At 38.7% G+C, this 26,539-nt stretch overlaps 1 protein-coding gene across 2 annotated transcripts; it reads left to right on the top strand.

Annotated features, from left to right (window-relative positions):
* The first annotated feature begins 979 nt into the window (after nt 1-979).
* On the top strand, nt 980-23,351 carry LOC113524741 (NACHT, LRR and PYD domains-containing protein 3-like). Of its 2 annotated transcripts, XM_053242075.1 has the most exons (13): nt 980-1,333; nt 3,808-3,924; nt 6,516-6,632; nt 7,376-7,427; nt 7,624-7,828; nt 10,801-12,568; nt 13,713-13,886; nt 16,215-16,388; nt 17,539-17,712; nt 19,834-20,007; nt 20,634-20,807; nt 21,553-21,726; nt 22,079-23,351. In XM_053242075.1, the coding sequence occupies exons 1-13, from the start codon at nt 1,281-1,283 to the stop codon at nt 22,092-22,094; spliced, it is 3,372 nt and encodes a 1,123-aa protein (XP_053098050.1). In that variant the 5' UTR covers nt 980-1,280; the 3' UTR covers nt 22,095-23,351. The 2 variants fall into 2 exon arrangements, with proteins under 2 accessions (XP_053098050.1, XP_053098051.1); XM_053242076.1 differs by lacking the exon at nt 20,634-20,807 and having other exon boundaries at nt 22,079-23,350.
* Nucleotides 23,352-26,539: the final 3,188 nt, after the last annotated feature.

Genomic DNA, 26,539 nt, shown 5'->3' with positions numbered 1-26,539 from the left:
ATCTAGAATGGGAGGTTCAACAAGCATGTATGAGTGTAATTGGTCAAGTGTCCACATACTTTTGGCCATATACTGTAGTGTACCTGAATTTTCTCACACATGTGCTAATGCTGAACTCCGCTTCTAAGCGTTAACTGCCAGGCTCCACCTAATAACCAAACATTAGCGTTAGACACCACTGTTATCTTCAATTATTTGCAAGTTCTTGCACTTTACTGCACTATCTGTCATTATTACTGTTATTTGCACATTATTGCTATTAGCACATCTGCATTTTTCCCACTGTATGTGTCCACTGCATCATATTGCATGCATCATGCTGCTTACCTCCACCTGTGTACTGTTTATCTCAACTAACTGCACCATAATTCTTATTTATTCCATTTAACTTAATTGCCATTTACATTACTGGTTGTGCATCATATTGTTTACTACTGTACACAGTACAGTGTTAACTTATTGCACCATAACCTTGTTACCTCATTTTAACATATTTGCTATTTGCACTACTGGTTGGATGCTAACTGCATTTCTTTGTCTCTGTACTCATACTCTGACAATTACAATAAAGCTGAACCTAAACTAACCTAACATATAAAGAATTAAGTTGTGAATGCTTTGACATTTTTAGGATGTTAGTGAGGATGTGTCTCCCCAGGGTGGTGTGAGTTCTTTACACACTGACAGTGTGTCCCCCTCACTTTTAAAATGGCTGCTACATCCCTGGTGGTGCTTATGGTGTGTGTCTGTGTCTATGAGTGATCTGTGTGTTGTTTTTTTGTTGTGTGTGTATCTGTCTGTTTTTGTTTTTTCTTGAGGTTTCTTTCTTTTCTTTTTTTTTTAAATAAAGATTACGTAAAAATCACTTACAGTAACCACTTCATCCTGGTCATGTGACCTAAATTTTCAGGAAGGAGCGTGTCTTCAGGGGGAGGTTCTGCAAGCCACAAACTTCCCTTCCACTCATTAAACATTTAGATGTCTTTGAAAGTGAAACTTGAGAGAACCATTTCGTGATGAGGGGAAAGGAAATCTTTTTAGCAGTAAAACCACAATGAGTAACTAAAGATAAAGCTATAATATGTAAACATGCTGAATTTACACAATAGTTTTGTGCGGTTTTACTGAAATTTTAAAGTACACAGGTTTATGTTTTTTTTTTTTTTTTTAATGACATGAAGTCTTCCGGTAAGTGAACTCTGTGCTGATACAGAGTTTGGTTATAAGACACTGATGTTGGAGTGAAGTAAACGTAGGACCTGCTGTAATCTGGAGGAGACATGACCTCCAGCATAAGTGTGTCTGGAAAACAGGACTTAAAGAAAGATGACAGGTGAGTTACTTTTCCATTCATCAGCAGTAAATACACACCAACTCACAGGAACAGATCTGTACTCCCAAAAAATTCAGTGTAGAGATCTAGTTTACAAAGGAACTAAACTTTCTTCCAAGGTTGCTTAATAGCAGCTAATATACCCCTGATCTAAGAACAGTTTAGAGAAATCATTCACTGAGAGAAGATTTAAAATGACTGTAATGTGTAGTATAAGATCTGCATAGCTTTGAGTCAAAGGCTACATGCAAACTAATAATCCATCAACAATCCAACTGATAGCTCAGGGCATGTGCTTAAGTGTGCATCAGCTTGTCTACAGCATGTCCACTTTAAAATACATATAAACAGTTTTCACAGAATCTGCACAGGAATGAATGAATTAAGACCCAGCTGAGTCAGTTCCTGGTGATTAGGACTCCTGACGTAAGTCATGAGGTATGAGGCGTGTTTCCTGTTTCAGTAAGTGTGCAGACTATTTAAATTAAAATGATGGAACAGTGAGACAGCAGAATGTTAATTATTGCTGGTGAACAAGGATTTTGGTAGTACACCCAATTAGATTCAGTAGTGGAGCTGTGGAGGGAAAAGAAAAACATCTTACAGGTAGAGCTGAGTCTTAAAGTTAGCTTTCCCTTAAAACAAAATGAAAGACAAATAAATGTTATTTATATTAAAAGGAAACTGTGTTTAATAATAAAAAAGATCTAAATTTAATTCCCTCATTCACAGGGACTTGTATGGTGGACACTGTACATAATCTAAGACTAATAATAAACACAGATCATCAGTTTTACTGTAGCAAGACAGCTACTGTAGAGTGTAAACTCTAGAGACTGTCGTGTGTGAAAATCTCAGATCAGCAGTTTCTGAAAAAACTCAAACCAGCTCATCTAGCACCAACTACCATGCCATGGTTACAGACAGATCACGGAGATCACACTTCTTCCCCATTATGATGTTTGATGTGAATATTAACTGAGGCTCTTGACCTCCATCTGCATGATTTTATGCATTGTGCTGCTGCCACATGATTGGCTGATTGGATAAATGCAGTATACAGTCTAGCAGCTTGTTTTAAGCACTTTTACTTATACCTGTGTTTACAGGTTATGGCAGAAATTTCAGCCCAACTTCATCTCAGAAACTAAACAAAAGACCTGACACTTGCCCAAAAAATTTAGACATTGCAAATGTCTGAACCTTTTAGTGGCTAACAAGCATTTCACATTTATTTTTGATGTACAGACATTATCCACTCCATAAGCGCTCTTTTCCTCTCCCAGTCTGTGCAATATATCTTACAGTAGAAATGGTTCTGTACATTATAGAAACAATGGGCCTCATTTATCAATCTTTTGTAATGTTCTGCGTAAATGTTTTTGTGAAAGCCAAACTGAAATTAAATTTTCTGCTGGATTTACAAAAGTTTGAATGAAATTTTTTTTGTGAGGTGAGGTAAAAAGAAAATGGTTCTGTACATTATAGCAGAGTAGAACAAAAGATCTACAGGTGATCATAGACACCAAGCACATCACACAGGGAAACTGCTATTTTTATTTTAACTGTTTTATGTATCTCAGCTGATGTGCGGGATCTAAAGTGTTACACTGCCAGGGATCCTGCAGCAAACTATACTGATTTATAAGCGAGCTTTTTTGAAAAAAAAAAAAATCATACTTGTCTTTAAACATTCTTTTCCTCATAAGCGTGACAAGTGCTGAATCGTCCATCAGCTGAGATATTTGTTTACGGCTTATTGTTTAAACTAGCCCAATCTGCAACCCGGTCATTGTCTGTTGCTCCTCCCAAGAGTGAAATTGTTCACAGAGCAAGCATGGGCCAGGGCGATTCCTGCTGCTATGGACCTCTATTAGCGCTGGTTGCAGTTCCCATATTTGACCACTAGGCCTCTAGGTGCAGTGATAACTGAATGAATGATAAGTGGGGCAGTAAGCTGGCCGCCCCATGATTGCAGAACAGCAAGTAAATTTAATGGAACATCACCTTACATCTGGCAAATAGTGACAATTTTTTAAAAACAATTTTCACTCAAAATAAGGAATTAGTATTTCAGCATAATTTTAAATGTGTGGACTTATTTGTTTGTGAAGATTATGTTTGTTTTTATGAACATTTACAGATGAGATACAGATGAAATACAGATTACACCATTTATAAATGGTGGGGCTCTACACCACCTCACCTATTGACGAGCTGCCAGTGCTGCACAACTGGAAGTTAACACATTTGTAAACAAATTTTAAAATAAAATAGATATTAACTTTCCTTTTCTCACAACCACTATTTTTTCCATACTGCTTTTGTCCTGGCTTCGTTTCATTATAAGATTTTGTGATCATTATGTGCAACACTAATTCAGATTCTACATAAAATCAACCATATACAAGCAATATTATATTAGCCTGCATATTTCCCTTAATGTTTTTGGATTTAATAATGCCTGTTTCTAGAACGATGGAGGGAAAGAGATCAGACTCACCAGAACCCAGCTGTGTGTCCATGAAGAGTGACCAATCAATGGATGCTCCAGTTAAGTTCAGAGATGGAGGCAGTTCTACTGATCTGAGGTCAGTATTGAATCCTTTCCTGAGCTTTCTCAGGTGTTGAAGCAGTGAAACACTAAACTGTGCAAAAATTTATTTTATATGAAAAGGAAACTGTGTGTGTCAGGATTCAGCATATATAATAATCAAATCGTGTATGTTAAGGTATTAATAGTTTAAAAATCTTTATGAATTATTTAAATTTAATTCTTTCATTCACAGGGACTTGTTTGGCAAACCCTCCACATAATCTAGGACTAATAATAATAAACACAGATAATCAATTTTACTGTACCAGGACAGATAAAAGGACCTTCTTTGCTCCCTGACTTTTGAGTTAAAATCTTTCAGTCCCTCCTCATATGTATGAGTACCAAAAGACTTTTCTAAAATCAGTTAAACATTAGCAGTGCCTGCCATTTTGTGCCAAAAAGCAGCTAAGCTACTAGCTGTAGAAGGAAGTGACAGCTAACTAGACTTAAACAACAAATTTCAGAAATTAATGCAAATAATCAAACAGAATATTTACAAATGACACCGATATGTATAAGTTCAAAAATCACAATGTTTATAAGTTTGTCATGTTCATTCCTGATTCACTGATTGGCAGCTGTTTACGGGTTTCAGCTCCTTTGAGAGTTTGACCAATCATCATAAAAGAGAAGCTGTGCATCCAGGTGGGACAAGCGAAGAGCGCATTATCCAATAAATGTTCAGATGTTTTTTTCTGTGCAAAACGCGTCCGTCCACACTGCCATTCACTCCGAGTGAAGCCTGTGCATCTGAGCGTGGCTCAGAGTAACGCATTAAAAGCCAGTTATCCAATGAGTGTTAATCTTTTGTCCCATTAAAACACTATGTGTCAGACTTCACTGAGTGTCTATTAGCTCTGTGTTGGGGGCTTTTCACACAGGCTGAGCTGTTTACCAGAAACCTGTTTCAGTTAAACAAAAGAACAGCGAGATATTACAATGAGATATTTGATCATTTGATTCACTAAAATACTGATGAATAATATAGACACTTTGGTAAACATTTCACGCAGCATTTTAATGAAATTTTAGGGGAAGCTGGGCTTCTGTGCTGTTTTAAAGCAATCACCTGTGCCATAATGTGATACAAATATTCTTAATAATCCATATTCTCTATATCTTTGCCTTTATAACTGTCTATAATCTCAATCATATTCCATGAAAAGCTTTTAGATCCATGCCAGACGTCACATATTGCCATTTGCAGAGCAGATGTGGAGACCAAGGAGGTCATAGCAACTCTTTTTTGTTGTCTTTTTTCCAGCAGCAGCTTGTGATCATAGATTTTGGTCTTATTAACGACATAGCCTTAAACATGTTTAAGTTGCGAAGCTATCACACTTGACTTGTGCTATATGCTAGTATATACTGACGTTTTAGAGTAACCAGGTAGTTGATAGTCAGCAGCATACAGTCTAGCAGCTCTTTTACGCATACCTCAAAAACCACACAAAAGACCTAAAACTAGCTCAGAAAAAAATTTCACGGCCTTTTCATGGCAAACAAGTATTTCACAGGTATTTTTGATTTACAGACATTATCCACTCCATAATCACCCTTTCCCTCTCTCAGTCTGTGCAATATACCTTACAATAGAAATGGTTCTGTTCTTTAAAGACACATTGCGCCTCATTTATCAATCTTTCAGTAAACTTGTGTAAATGCTTGTGTAAGCCAAACTGAACTTAATTTAGCTAAACTGCTTGTTGCAGTTCCCATATTTGACCACTAGGTGCAATGATAAGTGGAAAAGGGAGCAAATTAAATCAACATTGCCTTATATATGGCAAATAGTGACAATTAAAAAAAACATTTTTACTCAGCAAAATAGGGAATTAGTATTTCTCAACATCATTTTAAATGTATGCAGTAATTAGGACTTATTTGATTGTGAAGATTATGTTTGTTTTATGAACATTAACAGCTGATATAAATGATGGGGCTCTACCTCACCTCACCTGTTGACGAGCTGCAAGTGTTTGAGTTCAAGTGTTTTTATTTGTTAGGTCCATTGTGTAGCACAAGGAGTAAAATTCTTAAATGTCTCAGCACCTCAACACAGCAGGATATAAAAATATAATAAAATAGACAAGAGACACAAGATATACAAGACAAGTATTCAAACAACAAGTAATTATGAAAAGAGTAAAGAAATAAATAGCAGCATATGAAATAGGTTAAAAAACAGTTTAAAAAAAAAAAAAAAAAAAAAAAAAAACGTAAAAAAAACAGGACGTAGGCATGATGAGGTGAATAAATATGCAAATAAATAGTGTGTGTAGTCCAGGGAGTGTTTGCCTAAGGGCCTGATAGACTCGCATTTCTTTTTAACACATTTGGAAGTTAATATATTTGTAAACATATTATAAAATAGATATTCAGTTTTTTTTCTCACAACCACTATTTTTTTCCACTCTGTTTTTGTCCTGGTTTTGTTTCAAAACGTGATTTACTGCAGGTCAGACTGGAAATTTTTAATGGGTTGTATGGAACACTAATTCAAATTCTACATAAAATCATCCATATACAAGCTAATATGCAATTATATTAGCATGCATGTATTTAGTAATATCTGTTTTCTAGAACGATGGAGGGAAAGAGATCAGACTCACCAGAACCCAGCTGTGTGTCCATGAAGAGTGACCAATCAATGGACCCTCCAGTGAAGTTCAGAGATGGAGGCAGTTCTACTGATCTGAGGTCAGTATTGTGAGGTGTTTTATGGCAGCGTTCCACTTGATCAATCTCACTCTTCTCATTATGAATCCTTTCCTGAGCTTTCTCAGGTGTTGAAGCAGTGAAACACTACACTGTGCCTTCAGGGACTGGTAGTGAGGAAACCTGGATTAAGAGTTCAGTTCCACCTGCAGTCCTTGAAGTGGAGGGTCTGTGGTGCTACAGAAGTACTTTTACACCTGAATGCAGACTGCACATTAATGAAACTATAGGAATTTTATTAATGCATTCATTTGTTTCTATATGCGCTTCAGGCAGCAGAGACAACATCTGCAGAGTGTGATTTTACTTTAAACAGCTGGCAATAGCAAACAAATCCAAATCACAAGGCAAAGAGCAAACATAGATTAAAGGCCTGGTATGTTAGGTAAAAAGTGCTGGTGTAGTGAGGGTGCTTATATGTGTGTGGAGGTGATTGAGTCCAGGTGTGTGCAATCAGTAATCAGGTGCCTGTGAACATGGCCATGAACGTGGTGTGTGGGTGTTGCAGTCCAAGGTTTGTAGGCAGAGGTGCATTGTGGGAAGTGGAGTTCAGTGCAGATTCTGGCGCAGACATGACAATATGTTGTTGTTAGTTAGGAAATCTTGAAATTTCAAATTCAAATCTTTGAATTTGTTAAATATCTGTCTTTGTATTTATAAATGTGTGTTGTGCAACAATAAATAAATATAGTCCATATTACATGATGTGTTTTGTTTGTTCACAGACCTCAAAAGAAAAACATCCTCGGCAGTAATCAGTTGGAGTCCATATTCAAGGTGTGTGTTTTTTCTGTGTGTAACTTGTGTCTGAGCAGCCAGTGTTTTTTTTTGTTTGTTTGTTTGCTTGTGTGTGTTTTTTAAATTCAGTTTTAACTGTAGTAATACACAGGGACTTTTCTCTTCTCACTTTGTAATATTACTTGTTTGTCAATATTATATTTAGATCTCTTATATTTAGATCTCTTCTAACTAGGAGCTGGAACACAAAATCATCAAACTATTAAAGACTGAGCTGAAGAGGTTTAGGACGCTCCTGAGTCCAGATTACCCAGCATGCACTGAGAGGGAGGTGGAGGATGAGGAGGATCTGCAGAGTATCAGAGAGGGAGCGCTGAAGATCACACTGCATGTCCTGAAGAAGATGAACCACACAGATCTCGCTAACACACTGCACAACAGTAAGAATTCTGGTCCATACTTACACTTACACCCCAGCACTGTTGAAGTGTCAGAAATTGTTGATTAATTGTCTATAACAGCAGCTCTGATGGTAGTGCGAGTAGCTGCAAATCACAGGTTCATATTAATATGCTTGTTCTAATATATTATCACTTCTATAGCAACAAATATTTCACAGAGGCTTGTATGGTCAATGTTCCACATAAGCTAAGCCTAATAATAAAGTAAAAATGTGTTGCTGTTTAATAGAAACTATCTAATTGTTTATATACAGTCGTATGCTAAAGTTTGTGTGCCCTGGCCATATTACATATTTTTGTTGATTTTAGAATTTAAAAAAGTTTCAGAGCTTAATTTACTAATGAAAATGAGGCTAATTTATGGTACAAAGCAGGGGAAGACTATAAAAAGATATCAGAGTGCTTCCAGCTCACAAGTTCCACTGTCCAAAATGTCATTAAGAAATGGCAGTTAAGGTGAACTGTGGAAGTCAAGGCAAGATCTGGAAGACCAAGAAAACTCTCAGATAGCATTTGATGAAAAGAACATATTGCTCACTCTATTATGCTTTGGGGTTGTGGCCAAGGAAACATGGCACAGGTAGAATAACTTCCAGTAAATCAGCAAATTCTGGAAGCAGAATGGCACAATTAGTCTAGAAGCTGAAAAGAGACTGGCTTCTGCAACAGCACAATGATCCAAAACATACCTCAAATTCCACCATGAGCTAGACCATGAATCACAAGCTGAAGCTTTTGGAATGGTCCTTAAAGTCCCTTGAATCTCTTAGATCTCATAGATCTTAAAAATGCTGTACCTGCAAGATGGCCTATAGTGAAGCTTTGTGTAAAGAGTCATTTATTTAAAATTTATGGAAGGAATCTCCAGTGGCAGTGCTTTTTAAAAGTCAGCGGTAAAGCTATAATGCTAGTTATGTATATAACTGTAGTGCTGTGAACACCTGGATAACTTTTGGTGCCTGTGTACACACATACCACAAGACATTTGGTGACCATATTTACATCAGACTCACTTATCCAGAGTGACTTATAGAAGTGCTTTGAAGTCACTATCAATAAATACTTCCTGATACTGGTTCACTAGATCGAGGACTAAGAATTCTGTCAGTCTGAAAAACTCGGCTGGGGAGGTAATATAGTAAAAAATGTACACAGACAGGATTTTTTTTTAAATTAAAGTGCTAATTTAAGTCCTTCAGGAAGTGGTAGGTCTTTGGTTGTCGTTTGAAGACTGCCAGTGACACAGCTGTTTGGACATCTAGGAGAAGTTCATTCCCCCAACTAGGTGCCAGAACAGAGTCTTTATTCAGGCCTTCCTTGTACCTTGAGAGATGGTGGAACCAGTCGAGCAAGAGTTCGAGTTGTAGAGAATCGCAGCGTGGTGCAGTTTTTTTTAATCTAGGTGGGTTCTGGTCCATTTTTGGCTTTGTAGGCAAGCATCAGTGTTTTAAACATGATGCAGCAGCTACAGGAAGCCAGTGGAGGGAGTGGTCTGGGAGAACATAGGAAGGTTGAAACCAAGCCATGCAGCTGCATTCTGGATCAGTTACAGAGTTCGAATGGTGCTCAGAGGCTGACCTGCCAAGAGTGAGTTGCAGTAGTTCAGTCTCAAAATGACAAGGGACTGAACAAGCAACTGAGTGGCCTGTGTGGAAAGAAATGGACGAATCCTTCTGATCCTTCTGAGCGTTCCTGACATGGGGATGAATCACCTCGGATGAACAGCAGTTTAGTTTTGCTGGGATTAATTTTCAGCTGATGAGCTGCCATCCATGATGAGATGTCTGCCAGACATGCTGAGATCTGAGCAAAACATGAGTTGAGTGTCATCCCTATAGCACTGGTATGAAAACCCATGTGAGGATATGACCTCACCAAGAGATTGAGTATAGAGGGAGAACAGGACCAAGAGGGCCAAGTACTGAGCCTTGTGGGACACCAGTGGAGAGTCTCCATGTCAAGTGATATGACTGACCATCCAGGTAGAAAGCAAACCATTGCCATTCTGTGCCACAAATTCCAAGACTCTGGAGGATGGACAAGAGAGTCTTGTGGTTGACTGTGTCAAACGCTGCTGAAAGGTCGAGGAGAACTGGTGACTGTTTGGCTGATCTAGTGGCATGGAGCTTCTCAGTGACAGCCACAAAGGCAGTTTCTGTGGAATGTGCTGCTGTGAAGCCAGAATGTTTAGGATTTTGGAGGTTGTTCTTTGAGAGATAGAAAGAGACAGTTGATTGTAGACAGGGCATTCAAGGATTTTAGAAAGAAAAGAGAGAAGTGATACCAGTCGGTAGTTGCTGATGTGTGATGGATCAAGAGTGGGTTTCATCAGGATGGGAATAACCCTTACTCTCTTGAATGTAGGTGGTATATGACCAGATATTATGGAGCTATTAACGATAGTAGTGATTAAGGGGAGGAGGTCTTTTGAGATCATCTGGAGCATTGCGGAAGGCATTGTATCCATTGAGAATGTGGTAGGATTGCAGGACAAGATGACTTGCAGGATCTCTTCTGCTGCTAGATGAAAAACCTTCCAATGAAAGAGAAAGGGTTTCCTGAATGTGTAGTTTAGGAGTTGGGGTAGGAGTGAAGGTCTGGCAGATTTTTTCAATCTTCCCATCATAAATGGTGGCAAAGTCTTCAGCAGTCAGGGAGAACAGAGCAGGAGGAGCCAGCAGGTTCATAGGTGAAGAAAAGATGTTGTGGAGCTTGCGAGGCTCTTGTGCAGAGGTTTCCAGCTTTTCCTTGTAGAAGGCAGTCTTAGAAGAAGTCACTTCAGATGAGAATTTGGACATGAGAGCACAGTAAGAGGAAATATGAGCTACTACTTACTTTCGCATTTCAAAATAAGGTGGTATCCTTTTGATGTCCCCTTCAGGAAGTGCTCTTGAGAAAACAAAATGTTTATAATGCATTGTGCTTTATAACATTATTACTTTGTTTATTAGAGCTGGACCTGGTCTCTGAGTACCAGCAAACACTCAAATCCAAACTGAGACAGAAGTTTAAAAGAATTAATGAAGGAATCTCCCAGCATGGAAGCTCAGCACTTCTGAATGAGATCTATACAGAGCTCTACATCACAGAGGGATGGAGTGGAGATGTCAATAATGAACATGAAGTGAGACAGATTGAGACAATGTCCAGGAGACCAGCAACACAGGAGACAGCCAACAAATGTAATGACCTCTTTAAAGACAAGTCCATCAGAACTGTGCTGACTAAAGGAGTTGGAGGGATTGGAAAAACAGTCTCTGTGCAGAAGTTCATTCTGGACTGGGCTGAAGGAAAAGCAAATCAGGACATCACCTTCATGTTTCCACTTCCCTTTAGAGAACTGAATTTGATGAAGCAGGAAAACCTCAGTCTGATGAATCTTCTTCATCACTTTTTCCCAGAAAAGAGAAAACTAGAATTACTAAATTGTGATGCCTACAAAATCCTGTTCATCTTTGATGGTCTGGATGAGTGTCGACTTCCTCTAAATTTCCAGAGCAATGAGAGGTTGTGTGATGTGACAGAGTCAGCCTCAGTGGATGTGCTGTTGACAAACCTCATCAAGGGGAATCTGCTTCCCTCTGCTCTCCTCTGGATAACCTCTCGACCAGGAGCAGCCAATCAGATCCCTCCTGAGTGTGTAGACCAGGTAACAGAGGTGCGAGGGTTCAGTGATCCTCAGAAAGAGGAGTACTTCAGGAAGAGGATCAGTGATCAGAGTCTGGCCAATAAAATCATCACACACATGAAGTCTTCAAGGAGCCTCTACATCATGTGCCACATCCCAGTCTTCTGCTGGATTTCAGCCACTGTTCTAGAGAGAATGTTGGGTGAAGCAGAGAGTGGAGAGATCCCCAAGACTCTGACTCAAATGTTCACACACTTCCTGATCTTTCAGATCAAACACAAGGACCAAAAGTACCATCAGAAATGTGACCCTGATCCTCAGCAGACCAGAGAGAGTATCCTGGCACTGGGAAAACTGGCTTTCCAACAGCTGGAGAAAGGTAACCTGATCTTCTATGAGGAAGACCTGAGAGATTGTGGCATTGATGTCAGAGAAGCGTCAGTGTACTCAGGAGTGTGTACCCAAATCTTCAGAGAGGAATTTGGGCTTCACCTAGGGAAGGTGTTCAGTTTTGTGCATCTTAGTGTTCAGGAGTTTCTGGCTGCTTTATACACATTTCTCTCCTTCATCAGCAAAAATGTAACAGAACAACAAACCACTGATCCTTTCAGCAAGTCAGATATCTCTGATTTCCTCAGGAGTGCAGTGGACAAGGCCTTACAGAGTGAGAATGGACACCTGGACCTGTTCCTCCGCTTCCTTATGGGTCTCTCACTGGAGTCCAATCAGACTCTCGTACGAGGCTTAATGCGACAGACAGGAAGCAGCTCTCACAGCAAGCAGGAAACAGTCGAGTACATCAAGGAAAAGATCAGGGAGAATCCATGTCCAGAGAAATCCATCAATCTGTTCCACTGTCTGAATGAACTAAATGATCATTCTTCAGTGCAAGAAGTACGAACTTACGTGAACAGAGGAGGTTACCGTCGTCTCAGTAGAACTAGACTCTCTCCTTCCCAGTGGTCAGCTCTGGTGTTTGTGTTGCTGAACTCAGAACAGAAGCTTGATGAGTTTGATTTGAGTAAATACTACCCATCAGAGGAATGTCTTCTGAGGCTGCTACCAGTGGTCAAAGCATCCAGAAAAGCTTTGTGAGTATTTTTATCTATCTATCTATCTATCTATCTATCTATCTATCTGTCTGTCTGTCTGTCTGTTTTTATTTATAAATGTATTACTGCATGGTTTGTTGTTTTAATCTAACATTGAACTGCAATGCCTGCTAATAGTTCCTCTAATCATCTATAAACAAACCTCTGGTACTTTTACAGAACATTGTTTCACTTTTTACAGTACCATGTGGTGTCTGTAGTGAAGAGCACATGTGAAAGAGAATAAGGACTCTAACACCTTCCTTGTTTGGTTTGGACAGGTCAAACTTTTTCTTAAATTTGGATCCTTCATAAAGTATGTGAACACTCCACCTCTACTTGGGTCCACATCAAACCACTGAACCATAGTCTGCCAAAAATCTCAGGTCTTTGCATGACAGATTTGTCACAGTACAAACACTGAGAGCAATGCACACCAACTGTTTTACCATCTTTGTGAAATTCAACATATAGCTTTGTTAATTCTGAAAAATATAATTTGTTTCAGATCTTACATCGGAACAATTTATTTCTAAAATAAACATTTACTGGAATATTTTTGCTCCCATGGAACAATAGAAACAGGTCTATAAAATGGTAACAGTTCCATGAGGGCATACAATATCAGTAATAAACTAATTTTGCATGTAAATTAGGACTAATTAAATTGTTTTTAACTGGTAGTTACTCTGGTTTACTGATTAGAAGGTTGGGGATTGAAGCCAAGCTACCACTGTTGGGCCCTTGAGCAAGGCCCTTAACCCTCTCTGCACCACAGAGAGAGAGAGAGAGAGAGAGAGAGAGAAAGAGAAAGAGAGAGAGAGACATGTTGATGTCTGCAGTTTTGGTTGTAGGAACTTGAACACACATTAGAGTATATCCTTTGTAGCCTGCTCGCTCTCACATGTGTGTGTTATGTACATGAAATAATGGTCTTATAATAAAATGTAGCTGAGAGATTGTGGAGTGCAGAAAGAAAGATGACCCTGCTTCTGTAAATGTGCTGATGTGGCGTTCCATCCTCTAATTTCTGTGTCTGGGAGAAACATAGTGAGATTTTTTCCTCATGTTAAATTTTAACTGTAAGTGGCTGTGTTTGTGTGTTTAATATCAGTGTTCTGTTGTATCATTATTTCTCTCCCAGACTCTGCTGGTGTAATCTCACAGAGAAAAGCTGTGGAGTTCTGTCCACAGTTCTCAGCTCAAACTCCTCCAGTCTTAGAGAACTGAACCTGAGAGAAAATTTTCTGCAGGATTCAGGAGTGAAGCTGCTCTCTGCTGGACTGGAGAGTCCACACTGTACACTGGAGATATTGAGGTGAGATTATCACTCACCCACGCACACTCACCCACGCACACACACACATGGACACACACACACGGAAGAAGAAGTTTAGAAGAAGAACATTTAACAAGCCAAGTCACATTTATATAGCTTATTTATATAGCACATTTAATTCAATTCAATTCAATTCATTTTTATTTGTATAGCACTTTTTACAAAGGTCATTGTCTCAAAGCAGCTTTACACAAACAAAAGTAAAGTGAAGTGTGTGTGTGTGCCGTCTCTGATGAGCAAGCAGGGCGACGGTGGCAAGGAAAACCTCCCTGAGATGGTGATAGGAAGAAACCTTGAGAGGAACCAGGCTCAACAGAGAACCCATCCTCATATGGGTTTACACTGTAGTGTGCGTGTGTGTGAGCACAATGTGTGTTGGTGTAGTCCATGGAAAACAGCTGAAGCGTTTTCGTGGCAGTATGAAGCATTGCCGGTGGACAGGTCCAAAAGACTGTGTGTGTCAGCCTAAGTGCTGTACATGATCTCCAGTAAATCTAAACACTAAGATGAAACATAATTAAAATAAGATTAAAAAAAAAGAATTAAACTAAAGCAGTAAATCAAAGGAGAAATAAAAACATTAAAACACCACAGATAAAAGGCAAGACAAAAACAGAAGACCCAGTACTACAGATCTTAAAGACCTTCAAATGCCTGGGAAAATAAATATGTTTTTAAATAAAAAAAAATGTCTATGGTGGGGGATGCCTTTATAGAAAAAAAAGGTAGGCTATTCCATATTATCAGATCTGCGACAGAAAAGGACCAGTCACCTTTGAATTTCTTCTGAGTCCGTGGAAAGGTCAAAAGTAGCTGGTTAGATGATCTTAAAGCTGTGAAGGTATTTTGAAGACAGAGGAGATCAGATGTATAACTTTGTGCCAAGCCATTCAGAGATTTAAAAACAAATATGCTTTGCTGCTGAGGAAAATGAGAAATTACAAGTCCTCTCAGAAAATGTCCTGTTTTTGAGGTAGGAGGCGAACCACTTCTGAACAGTCCCCTTGATGCCAATGCCACATTTACGCTGATCCAGAAGAATAGTATGATCCACTGTATCAAACACTGCCCTGAGGTCCAGTAAATTTAAAATAGCACACTTTCCAGTCTACAGTTAAAAGTATATCATTAGCTACTTTGAGGAGGGCAGACTCTGTACTATGGTGTGCTCTAAAACCAGACTGGAATTTCTCCAAAATGTCATTTTCAGCAAGAAATGAAGAAAGCTGATTAAAAACTTTTTCTAAAATGTTTGAGATAAAAAGTAGCTTAGAGATTGGTCTAAAATTATTAAGAACAGATTGGTCTAGGCTTGGCTTTTTGATAAGAGGCTGAACAATTGCGTTTTTAAAACAAGATGGAACTGAACCCCTCGCTAGGCATCTGAGGGATCATGAACTGAAGGTGAAATCAGAGACCTTATATTGTCAATCTTGGCAATAAGGAAAATTCGAGAATTCTTCACAGGTTTCTGCAGTAGGCTCTGGAATGGCTGTGACAGCAGGATTCAGTACTGCATTTATTGTATTAAACAAAACTCTGGGACAATGGTATTTTTTAGAAATAATATTGGGAACGTATTTTGCCCCTTCTGCTTTTACACAACTCTGATAGGTTACCAAACATTGTCTCAAGATCTGGTAGGAGATTTCAGCTTATCTTTGTTCCACCTCCGAGTCTCAATGTTTAGGCTTTCTGATCTTTAGTGGAGCAACAGAATACAGGATGTCAGTACAGTAGTGTTAAACAAATGTTGAGGTACAGGTAGTGTTGAGCATCTGTGCTGAAATAATGAGGAGAATGATGAATGATGAAATGTTTTATATGTTAGAGGAGCAGCCATACAAACATCTGAAAACTGACTGGCAACACATGGTCGAATACAGCATGAGTAGTACCTTGGTAGACAGATAGAGGGGATGGGCCGGTCGATGCCAGTATTTGCAAAATCGCAGTGTTTTTGGCAGGAGCCATGATGAACATATTGAGGGTGACGTGCTATACCCATATACTGCAAAGTATGTAAATCTCTGGAGACAGCCTTTCAGACATGTTTAGGCATAGCAGTTTAGATGTTGAGTATACAATCATTTCACAGTTTATATCATGTCAAGTATAGTGTACATAGTGTATGTCCCAGGAACAACATCCTGTCTTACCGATTTGCACACGCAATCAAGTAACAGCGTTAGCCAGCAAACCACAAACCCACCTCTAAGCTGATGTGTAGTGAGAGACAGTAGTTAAAACTACCATTCTCAGCTAACTCTAAAGGCCAGTTCTGATATTTCACCTTTTCTCTTCCAGTCTGTGGAATTGTTATCTCACAGAGAAAAGCTGTAGAGTTCTGTCCTCAGCTCTCAGCTCAAACTCCTCCAGTCTGAGAGAACTGAACCTGAGTCACAACAAACTGAAGGATTCAGGAGTGAAGCTGCTCTCTGCTGGACTGGAGAATCCACACTGTAAACTGGAGATACTCTGGTGAGATCATGACTTTATCACTAACCACTATAGAATTGAATGTGTGTGTGGGTGTGTGTCTTTATATGTCACTTTTATCAAAGAAAAATCATATGCAGATTTATACTCAGTCACATGTACACACATATGCTACAAACACATTTTATCCATGAAATTTGAAGAGCTATTTATGTAGCTGTTAAATGTTAATAAATCATATTTAAATGTATAATGTTGAAATGGTGTTTATTTTCTACACAGTGAACTAAAATAATTTATGCTGGTTGAACTGTAATGTCTTATTTTATAAGAAACCAAAATGTGTACTTATGAATTATAATTATAGCTTTCTCTACTTCAAACCCTTATTTTCCATTTCTTCTCGTCTCTGTCTCTAATGAACATTAGTTTATAGAAATATTACAGTCTATATGAACATTATACATAATATTGTACAGTATATAATAATACATAAAAATCATCATGCCTATACTGTGTGTAATCGATTACAGTTGTAAGTAAATTAGTCAAATTCAATCCGATTGATGAATTTCTATCTGATCAAACAAAATCTATAATCTGTTTAATAATATGCTAAGTAAACTCATTTTCATCTTTGCTCCTTTGGTAGATGCTCTTATCCAAATTTTATTTGAGACAGGATTCAGCTGAGGTTAGGGGTCATGTTCAAGGACCCAACAGTGGCATCCTGGAGGTGCTGGGTTTGAAATTCCAGCCATCCAATCCGTAGCCCAAAGCCTTCCCCATGGAGCCCCACCACATCAGTTGTGTCCAATTACTTTCCCAATTTGTAACTTTGCATAGAGGTACTGTGGGAAAACAAACAAACTGAAATTAAACACAGTGTAATGGAGCAATAAAGGACAGTGTGTAAATGTTCTCCAGCAGAACTTTCCCCAGAGCTGCTGAACACACTGTATGAAAAACTCTCTGCTAGAAATAAAGAGACGTGTTTGGTCAGAATGGCTTCTCTGTTGTTATATTGTTTCAGAAACTGAGACACACGGATCTGTCCAAGTTCAGTCCAAATTCATATATTATATATTTATCCTCACATTAGAACCTTGTTTTCAGGTAGACCGTTTATTTCCCAACTGATAGAAACACCAAATATTACTATTAGATGTTCATATCGTCATGTCTCTTCCAGGTTGTGTGGGTGTAATCTGTCAGAGGAAAGCTGTAGAGTTCTGTCCTCAGTTCTCAGCTCAAACTCCTCCAGTCTGAGAGAACTGGACCTGAGTAAAAATAACCTGCAGGATTCAGGAGTGAAGCTGCTCTCTGCTGGACTGGAGAATCCACACTGTACACTGGAGACACTGAGGTGAGATTAACTAACACACACACACACACATGAAGAAGAAGAATGGTTAGTAGTCAGTTACCAGTATATTTTAGCTTGATACACACTGGAGGTGTGTGTGTGAGTGTGTATGAGTTTGTAAGAGTGATGCATTGTACCTTTATGTGTATTCAGTTGATACGACATGACTAAATCAACAAAACCATTTTTATAGTTTAAACACTTTATCCTCTTCCATCTCACAGGCTCACCAACAATGATTTATATGAGGAAAAACCTAAAGTGTACACTGTATGGCCAAAAGTATGTGCACCCCTGACCATCACACCCATATGTGGTTCTTCCTCAAAGTTAGAAGCACACAATTGTATAGAATGTCTCTGCATGCTGTAGCATTACAATTTCCCTTAACTTTTCCTTGATTTCCTTAATTTCCCTGCCATTGTGCACAAAGCTAAATCCATGAAGACATGGTGTGTGAAGGTTGGAGTGGAAGAACTCGAGTGTCCTGCACAGAGCCCTGACCTCAACCCCACTGAACACCTTTGGGATGAACTGGAACAACGACTGAACCCCAGACCTCCTCGACATCCCAACATCAGCGCCTGATCTCACTAATGCTCTTGTAGCTGAATGAACACAAATCCCCACAGCCACGCTCCAACATCTAGTGGAAAGCTTCCCAGAAGAGTGGAGCTCATTATAACAGCAAAGGGGGAATAAATCTGGAAGGAGATGTTCAAAAGCACATATGGGTGTGATGGTCAGGTGTGCGCAAACTTTTGGCCATAGAGTGTCTATATTATATGGTGTGGTGTAGAATTTTTTTTGGTGTTCTGCACTAATTTGAATATGTTCTCAGATAAATGTGGTGTGCAGTTAGTAGGCATGTTACAATTAATTTACAAAGATAATTATGGAAATGACATCACATGTAAAGTCAGGGAGGAAGCAACATTTAAATTATGTGTTTCTGTACGCTAATTGTTTTCTCGAAAGTCAGAACGGTGCAGATCTTTTAGAGACTTCCTGGAAATATAACGGAAATTGAAACTGAAACGGAAACATATGCAAAATTGTATGTCAACTATACTAAATGTTGGAAAAACATTCAAAATAGAATATTGCTGTAAAAAAAAAAAAGGATAAAGTCATGACTGTGTGTCTGTTCACTAGGTGATGAAGACTGTTTAACAGCTTCTTTAAATGCTTTTTCATTAAAGATGGGATTGTGCAGAAAGTATTGAAAAAAACTTTACTGTTGGAATAATAAGTGATAACTTATTGCATTAATGGAATAATAAATAATAAATTGTCATTTGAATTCTATTCATATAATTAGAGCTGGCAAAAATCAGAGGTCTCAGAGGGCCCAGATGTTTTTTAACTGTCCAAATACAGAGAACAATGCACACCAATTGTTTTACCATCTCTGAGAAATGTGTTAAGACCCAAAAATGTATCCTGCCAAAGAACAATACAAATGGGTCTATAAAATGTTAACACCTCCATGAAGACATGTAACATCAGACAAATTGGCTTATTAACCTTACGGTAAAATACGACTCATATTGGCATGTTATTGTTAGTTATACAATTCTATATTTTCCCTGCTACAATGCACTAATATAATATTAAAATAATCAAATATGTATTTTCTCCTATAAAATTGCCTACCGTGATTAAATGACCTCTATGAGATCTAATAAACAAACACACCCTGACAAACTCCTGACCAATCAGGGAACACCCTCATATGCAGAAGTTTATTGGGCTTAAATCATTGCAATGTGAAACCACCTGATCTTTTTTTTTTGTTTAATGTCTGCAATTACGGTTGTAAAAACTTGAAAACAGATCAGAGTGTAGTGTTTGTAGGCTGCTCTCTCTCTCGTGTGTGTGTTATGTACATGAGCTAATGGTGTTATAATAAATTGTAGCTGAGAGATTGTGGAGTGCAGAAAGACGTCGCTGCTCCTGTAAATGTGCTGATGTGGTGTCCTGTCCTCTGATTTCTGTGTGTGAGAAACACACTGACATTTCTGTTACATGGTAAACTTTAGCTGTATTATGGCTGTGTGTGTGTGTGTGTGTGTGTGTGTGTGAGATCAGTGTTCTGATATTTCATCATTTCTCTTCCAGACTACGTGGGTGTAATCTGACAGAGGAAAGCTGTAGAGTTCTGTCCTCAGTTCTCAGCTCAAACTCCTCCAGACTGAGAGAACTGAACCTGAGTAAAAATAACCTGCAGGATTCAGGAGTGAAGCTGCTCTCTGCTGGACTGGAGAATCCACACTGTACACTGGAGATACTGAGGTGAGATTATCACTTTGTCAGTAAAGATTACACATAGATACACGTATCATATCAATGAAATTTTAATTGCTTTTTTATGTAGCTGTAAAATGTATAATAAGCTTTAAATATTGTTAATAAATTATATTCAAATATATAATGTTGAAATGGTGATTTTTTCCACAGTGAACTAAATTATTTTATGTTGATTGAACATTAGTGCCCCCCCTTTTTTTTTTTTTTTTTTTACAAGAAACAAGAATGTGTACATGTGGGTCAGATTTACTTTCTACATTAATTATGTATCATGAATACACAAAAACTGTACTTACGAATTGTAATTAAAGATGTTTAGATCTTGTGTCTCTACTTCCAGCCCTGCTGAACACACTGTATAAAAAAACTCTCTGCTAGAAATAAAGAGACGTGTTTGTTATGATCTAGTTTCAGAAAGTTAAATACATCGTCTCATATGAGCTGAGACACATGGATCTGTCCAAGAGCAGTCCATGTTTATACACAGGCTGTTCATTTTATATTTTTATCCTGACTTTAGAACCCTGTATACAGGTAGTTAATTTCCCAACAGATAGAAACACTGAATTTCACAATTAGATGTTTAAATATAATCATCATTTGTCTCCCAGGCTGCCTGATTGTGATCTAACAGAGGAAAGCTGTAGAGTTCTGTCCTCAGTTCTCAGCTCAAACTCCTCCAGACTGAGAGAACTGGACCTGAGTAACAATAAACTGCAGGATTCAGGAGTGAAGCTGCTCTCTGATGGACTGAAGGATCCACACTGTACACTGGAGATACTGAGGTGAGATTATTACACTCACTCACACACACACACACACACACACACACACACACACACACACACACACACACACACACACACAGAGCAAACTGTGACAACAGAAAAAGTACTAAAACACTTTTCAGGTCTAACAATTCTTTAACCACACATCATCTAAGTTCTACCACATCGCTGTGCTAGCTTCCTAAAATATTTCATCTGCAGCACAGTTTTTAAAAAGCAGCAACATCCAGTCCATATAAGCATGTTATCTAATCATCAGCTAGTTGCGTTGTGTCTGTACATGATTTAAACAGTGAAGTGGAGAATCAGCACTTCAGTATGGAACTCTAAGTCTGTGCTGAGTTGCTACAGAAATAGATGCTGTACAACTGTGTGTTAAATTTATCTATTATATTAACTCTCATGCACACACTGCCAATGACAAATTTTACACAATTGTTCATTCTTACACAGTCTGATAGTGTCTGTGATCTGTTTGCGTTCAAATGCTTTAATCTGCTGTAGTTTTAAATTGTAGTGAGTGGAGTGTGTGTCTGCGTGTGTCTGCGTTTCCGTATTCTGTGTGTTTGTGTCCAGATGTCTTTGCCAGCATCTTTTATTCTTCCACATTTTCCCACCACATTTTTTCTGTTATCATCCCAACCCTAAACTGGGACATAAAATCTTCACTGTTGTGTGTGAGGTGGAGAGTAAATGTACTGCATATATAAATATTTTGTGATACAATCTGATACATTTGCAGGATGTGTAACTGCAGTATTACAGATGAAGGTTGTGCTGCTCTCGCTTCAGCTCTGAGGTCAAACCCCTCATCACACCTGAGACACCTGTATCTGTACGGTAAAGAAAGAGGAAAATCAGTGAATCTGCTCTCTGATCTACTGAAGGATAAACACTGTAAACTGGAGACACTGCAGTGAGTTACTGACTTACTGTCTCTTTACACACACACACACACACGCACACGACAAAGGAAGATAATAAGAGATTTGTTTATTTGTATGTTTATCCTGTACGTGTGTGAGAAGAGAATTATTTTACTTTGTATTGTGTGCTACTGAATAATGTTCAGTGTGTACTTTATAATATTGTCAGTTTTGTTGCATGCTTATTTTGTGGTTATACTGTAAATACTGTATATTGTTTTAACAATAATTGTGTGGGTGGGTGTGTTTTGTGTGTGTTTCTGCTGATATTGTTTGTAAGAACTCCGGTGACCAATTATGATTAATAATGTCTGTCATTCTGTCCTTTTCTCTGTCTTACAGCACTGAGATGTGTTAACTCACCAGGACAGGTGTGTGACAAGAGTTTCACCACAAAGCTCACCTCAAAGAAGTTCTTGTGAACTGTTAGAACCTGTCCCACATTTCCAGCAGTTTGGGAGCTGAATCATTCATATTCAGATGTAGAAGCATCATAACAATAATTGTGACTGATCACATCATTTTCTCCACTCAGTTAGAAGTTACTTCAGGCTTAATAACATATATTACAAACCAAAGTCAAATCGTTCAGCGTCCAGAGCGGCAGGTTGCTTTGCCAGACTTGAACTGTTTGCAGACCAATAACTAGATATTCGTTGGTGGAAAAGTGCAGAATCATTCCAGCACTGGCACCTTATTGCAGTACAAACATACACATTATTTGATTCTACAAGAAATGTGTTAATGAGTCTTTATTGAACAAATCTAAGCTCAGATCGCTGTGCCATCTCCCCCCAATGACACATGACTGCAACAACCACCTGAGGCTTTACAATCTAGAACCAACTGAAATGTTATTAAATGAGATTGTATTTGTTTGGCTGAGACTCTCATGAATAACAGAACTGCAAAATAAAATTTCTCGCTAATAAGCATTATGATGAAGGTTAACAGATTAATAATGTTCTTCTCTGGTTATCACTTAAGAACATGCCTGTAATTCATTAATCTGTAAGCCCACATTAGCTAATTTCATTAAACATGCATATGAATGTAAGTAAGCTCATGCTGTAAAACAAATGAAATAGCTCATGTTTTAACAAGTGAAATGGCTAAACTAGAAAGTAATGTCTTTCCTACTGCATTATAAAAGATAACATAATATATATGTAGCGTCCCCCTACCCTCAACCTTCAACTGAGCGAAGCACCGGGTTCTGGCTGTGTGTCTCTCAACTTAATATTAATATCCCTCCTATTACCCTATCACTTTACTGTAGCACAAATTTAGTGGATTCGGCCTTCCTACAGAATTATTTCTATAACAAATAACGGTTAAACCCCCCCCCCAATTAACACTTAGATTTATTTATAAAGAAATCAAGAAAATTAAAGTAATGAATTATATGAATTTATGTAACCGAGAAAATCAATAAAACTTGACTAGAACAGAAAAATGTCTGCTGTGTTTTTTTTCTCTGAGAAATACCTTTTAAACTACCTGCTCAGGGATTCACAGTCTCAGAAAATGGGATATCACCTAGATACTGAATCAATCTCACATTAAATGGTGCCCCTAACACCACCAGGAGTAACAAAAGACACGGTTTTTAACTTGTAGAAGTAACTCAGTACCCCAAAATACACCTAGTTTGTGTCAGTACCACACACACACCACAGTATAAAACACCAAATTTCACTTGTTGCAGGTAAGCACAATGTGTATGATTAGTATTAACAGAACATATATGCGTGGGCCCACACACACACACACACTAACCTGTTGCAGGCCTGTAACGTTGCTGGGGAGCGTGGTGGCCTTGAAACAGCAAATGGCCTCTTCACTCGTATGAGCCAAAACAAATCAAACAGATCACCTGAATGCCTTTTGGATAAACTGACATCTGTGAGGTACTTCTATGAAGCGGCAGATCATCCTGTAGACCCCCTGTCCATCAGCAGAATGGTAGCAGAGTCCGCGCTCACCAGGCCAGCGATACGCCAAGCCTCGTGGGATGCAGAGTGAAGTCCGGTCCAAGAATCCCGCTCAATCACGTCCTCAAACTAAACTAAATTCAGTTGACTCTAAATAACAGTTAAAAAAACTCTCTCGCTCTCAGTCACGATAACTGATGTAGCTTTTCGCTTCGCATAGGAGTAAATTCAAAAAACAAATAGAAATTTAAACTCTTGTACAGAGTATAAACACAAACCAAACGAACAGACGGGGTTACAACACTTGTCACACCCAAACTCTCCCTTTAACACACTGTGCCAGCGGTTATATCCTCCCTTTTTTAGGCTTAAACTCACAGGAAAACCTCTCTTTTCCGATCGGCAATTCTCTCTCCCCTCTCTCCTCTTAATCCAATCAGCATTCTTATTACACTCACAAGGGCGGGAACACGTCAAAAAATATCCAATCACAAATTAAATAACAAACTTGCTAGGCAAATACACGTTTTGTACAAGTGTATCACTAACAAACTTCATAGTTTGCCATAACTCCTAAAGGAGAAGTACACCAGTGCAACAATAGAATACACAGACACTGTTATGGAATGCTCTGAATCATAAAACCTTACAAATACCCCTATTACATCGGAATAAGTGTAATTGTGCTTACCTAATAACCCTAGCTGGGCTACATATAAAACTGCATCTAGCTTTATCTATATTTAGATTTTTTTAAAAACAAGTAACTGAAAATACATATACAACATTTTTAACCTGTCAGTTTGTACAATTTTGTATATATGTTGATATATACAGTGTATATAGAAAATAAAAAAAAATATTATTGTGACTAAAACACAACAATTCAGGTGTTTGAGGTGTGTTTGTGTGACAATATCCACAGTTGTCAACCTCCAGGAGTACCAGGGACAGTCTGGACATTGGAGGTAACTCTGAGGCTGGACTAGGAAGGCAGCACAAGGATAGCAGAACAGTGGTGAACAAGGGCCTTGTCTGCTCTTACTATCAGCAGCTTGGCCACAAAGCTTCCAACTGTCTTGTTTGTAAGTCCAAACTGCCTGCATACTCTTATGTGCAAGGGAGGACTATATAATTGGAAACAGTAATGTACTCACTGCTTTTGTGAGGTGATGGCTGGTGGGCAAGCAATGAGGGGGCTAATAGACACAGGGAGCTCCTTGTCCCTTATTAAGGAGTGTTTTGTGCCAGACAGCCTAATTGACTATCCAAAATATACAAACATTCAGTGTGTTCAAGGGGATAACAAAATGTACCTTAGTGCAAAGGTTACACTAATGATAGATGAACAAGGGTATTTATTGAGTATTGGGGTAGTTGACAGACTGCCAGCTGACTTGATTTTGGTGTGGGACTTACCTGTGTTGGATGAGCTATTACAAGCCTCTAATGGCTGTGTGCAAAACATTGTATCTTGCTCAGTGTTAACAAGGGCCCAAAACGGGTATGCAGCCGCTGCCAGATTTATGTGACAGTAAGAAAATCACATCGGCAGATCTGACTTGAAAAGTATTTGGGTGCTTCTGTACCTGAAGTTGTGACTGAAGGTCTGGAGGTCAGGGGATGGAAAGTACCTAATAATATTTCCCAATTATAAGCTGCGGATAATACAAACAAACCATTATATGATAAAGCTGTCTTACATGGTGCGGAGAAGGTTGTAAATGAAAATTGAGTCTTGTACGTTCTATATGATGGTGTTAAACATCATGTTGTCCCTAAATGTTGTAGAGACCATATGTTACATCTTGCACACACCATCCCATGGGCAGGACACTTAGCACACCAAAAAATATACCACAGACTGAGTTCATAATACTTTTGGCCCTCTGTACACTGACGTTCAATCATATTGCACCACATGCCCTACATGTCACAAAACAAGTACTGTCCGCAGGTCTGAGAGAGCTCCGCTGTGTCCATTGCCTGTGATCTCTATGTAGTTCCAGCAGATTGCCATGGATATCATGGGACCCATAGAGAACAGCAGTGCAAGATACCAGTATATCCCCGTGATCTGTGACTATGCCACCAGGTACCTGGAGGCATTCCTGATGCGGTCCATTACTACTTCTAAGGTCATCAGTGCACTGGTTCGGCTCTTTGCCAGGGTTGGCATCCCCAACGAGATCCTCATGGACCAAGGCACCAACTTCACTTCCTGAATGATGTGGCAACTATACTGGCAGCTGGGCATCACTGCCATCAGGACTAGCCCTTACCACCTGCAGATGGATGGACTGGTTGAAAGATTCAATGAAACCCTCAAGAACATGCTGTAGGATTCTGAGTTGCACGAGCAGCACAAATAACCCCATCACAGGAACCATAAAACAATGGGCCCTCAGTTGCAGACCCTGATGAGTCGAGTTAATTACAGCCTGTTTGCGCCTGCCTAATTTCAGCTATTCTGTGAGCAATAGGGCAAACATTAGGACATCCCCAACGGGAGGATGGGTCCTCAAGAGGAACCCTGTCAAATCTATTGATTTAGGCCCTACACTCTATATAGTCTTTAGGGACAATGACTGTGAAATTGATACATTAACAACTGCAATCACCTATTTCCTTTTATGCTTTATTTTGTACTTATAGCCACAAGGTTGCCATTACTCATTTGATTATTTAGCATGCATTATTATGGTTGCTCAGTATATTAACAACAACCAATATACACTTTTTTGGTATGTATGTATTTGTTGAATGATTTCCTGAAAGATGAGCAAGGAAATTTAGATAGAATGTCATTACATGCATGTGTTAATATTTGGGATATAAAGTTTGATCCACACTTCATGAAAAAATGTGA

The sequence above is a fragment of the Pangasianodon hypophthalmus genome, chromosome 19 (genome assembly GCF_027358585.1).
Source record: "Pangasianodon hypophthalmus isolate fPanHyp1 chromosome 19, fPanHyp1.pri, whole genome shotgun sequence".
Lineage (NCBI taxonomy): Eukaryota > Metazoa > Chordata > Actinopteri > Siluriformes > Pangasiidae > Pangasianodon > Pangasianodon hypophthalmus.
Note: the sequence above shows the minus strand (reverse complement) of the source record. Positions and strands in the feature narration are given on the sequence as shown.

Coding starts and splice junctions, on each gene's coding strand:
- LOC113524741 (XM_053242075.1), top strand. CDS start 1,281: ATGACCTCCAGCATAAGTGTGTCTGGAAAACAGGACTTAAAGAAAGAT. Junction 1,334..3,807: donor GACTTAAAGAAAGATGACAG/GTGAGTTACTTT, acceptor GCCTGTTTCTAG/AACGATGGAGGGAAAGAGAT. Junction 17,713..19,833: donor TGTACACTGGAGACACTGAG/GTGAGATTAACT, acceptor TTTCTCTTCCAG/ACTACGTGGGTGTAATCTGA.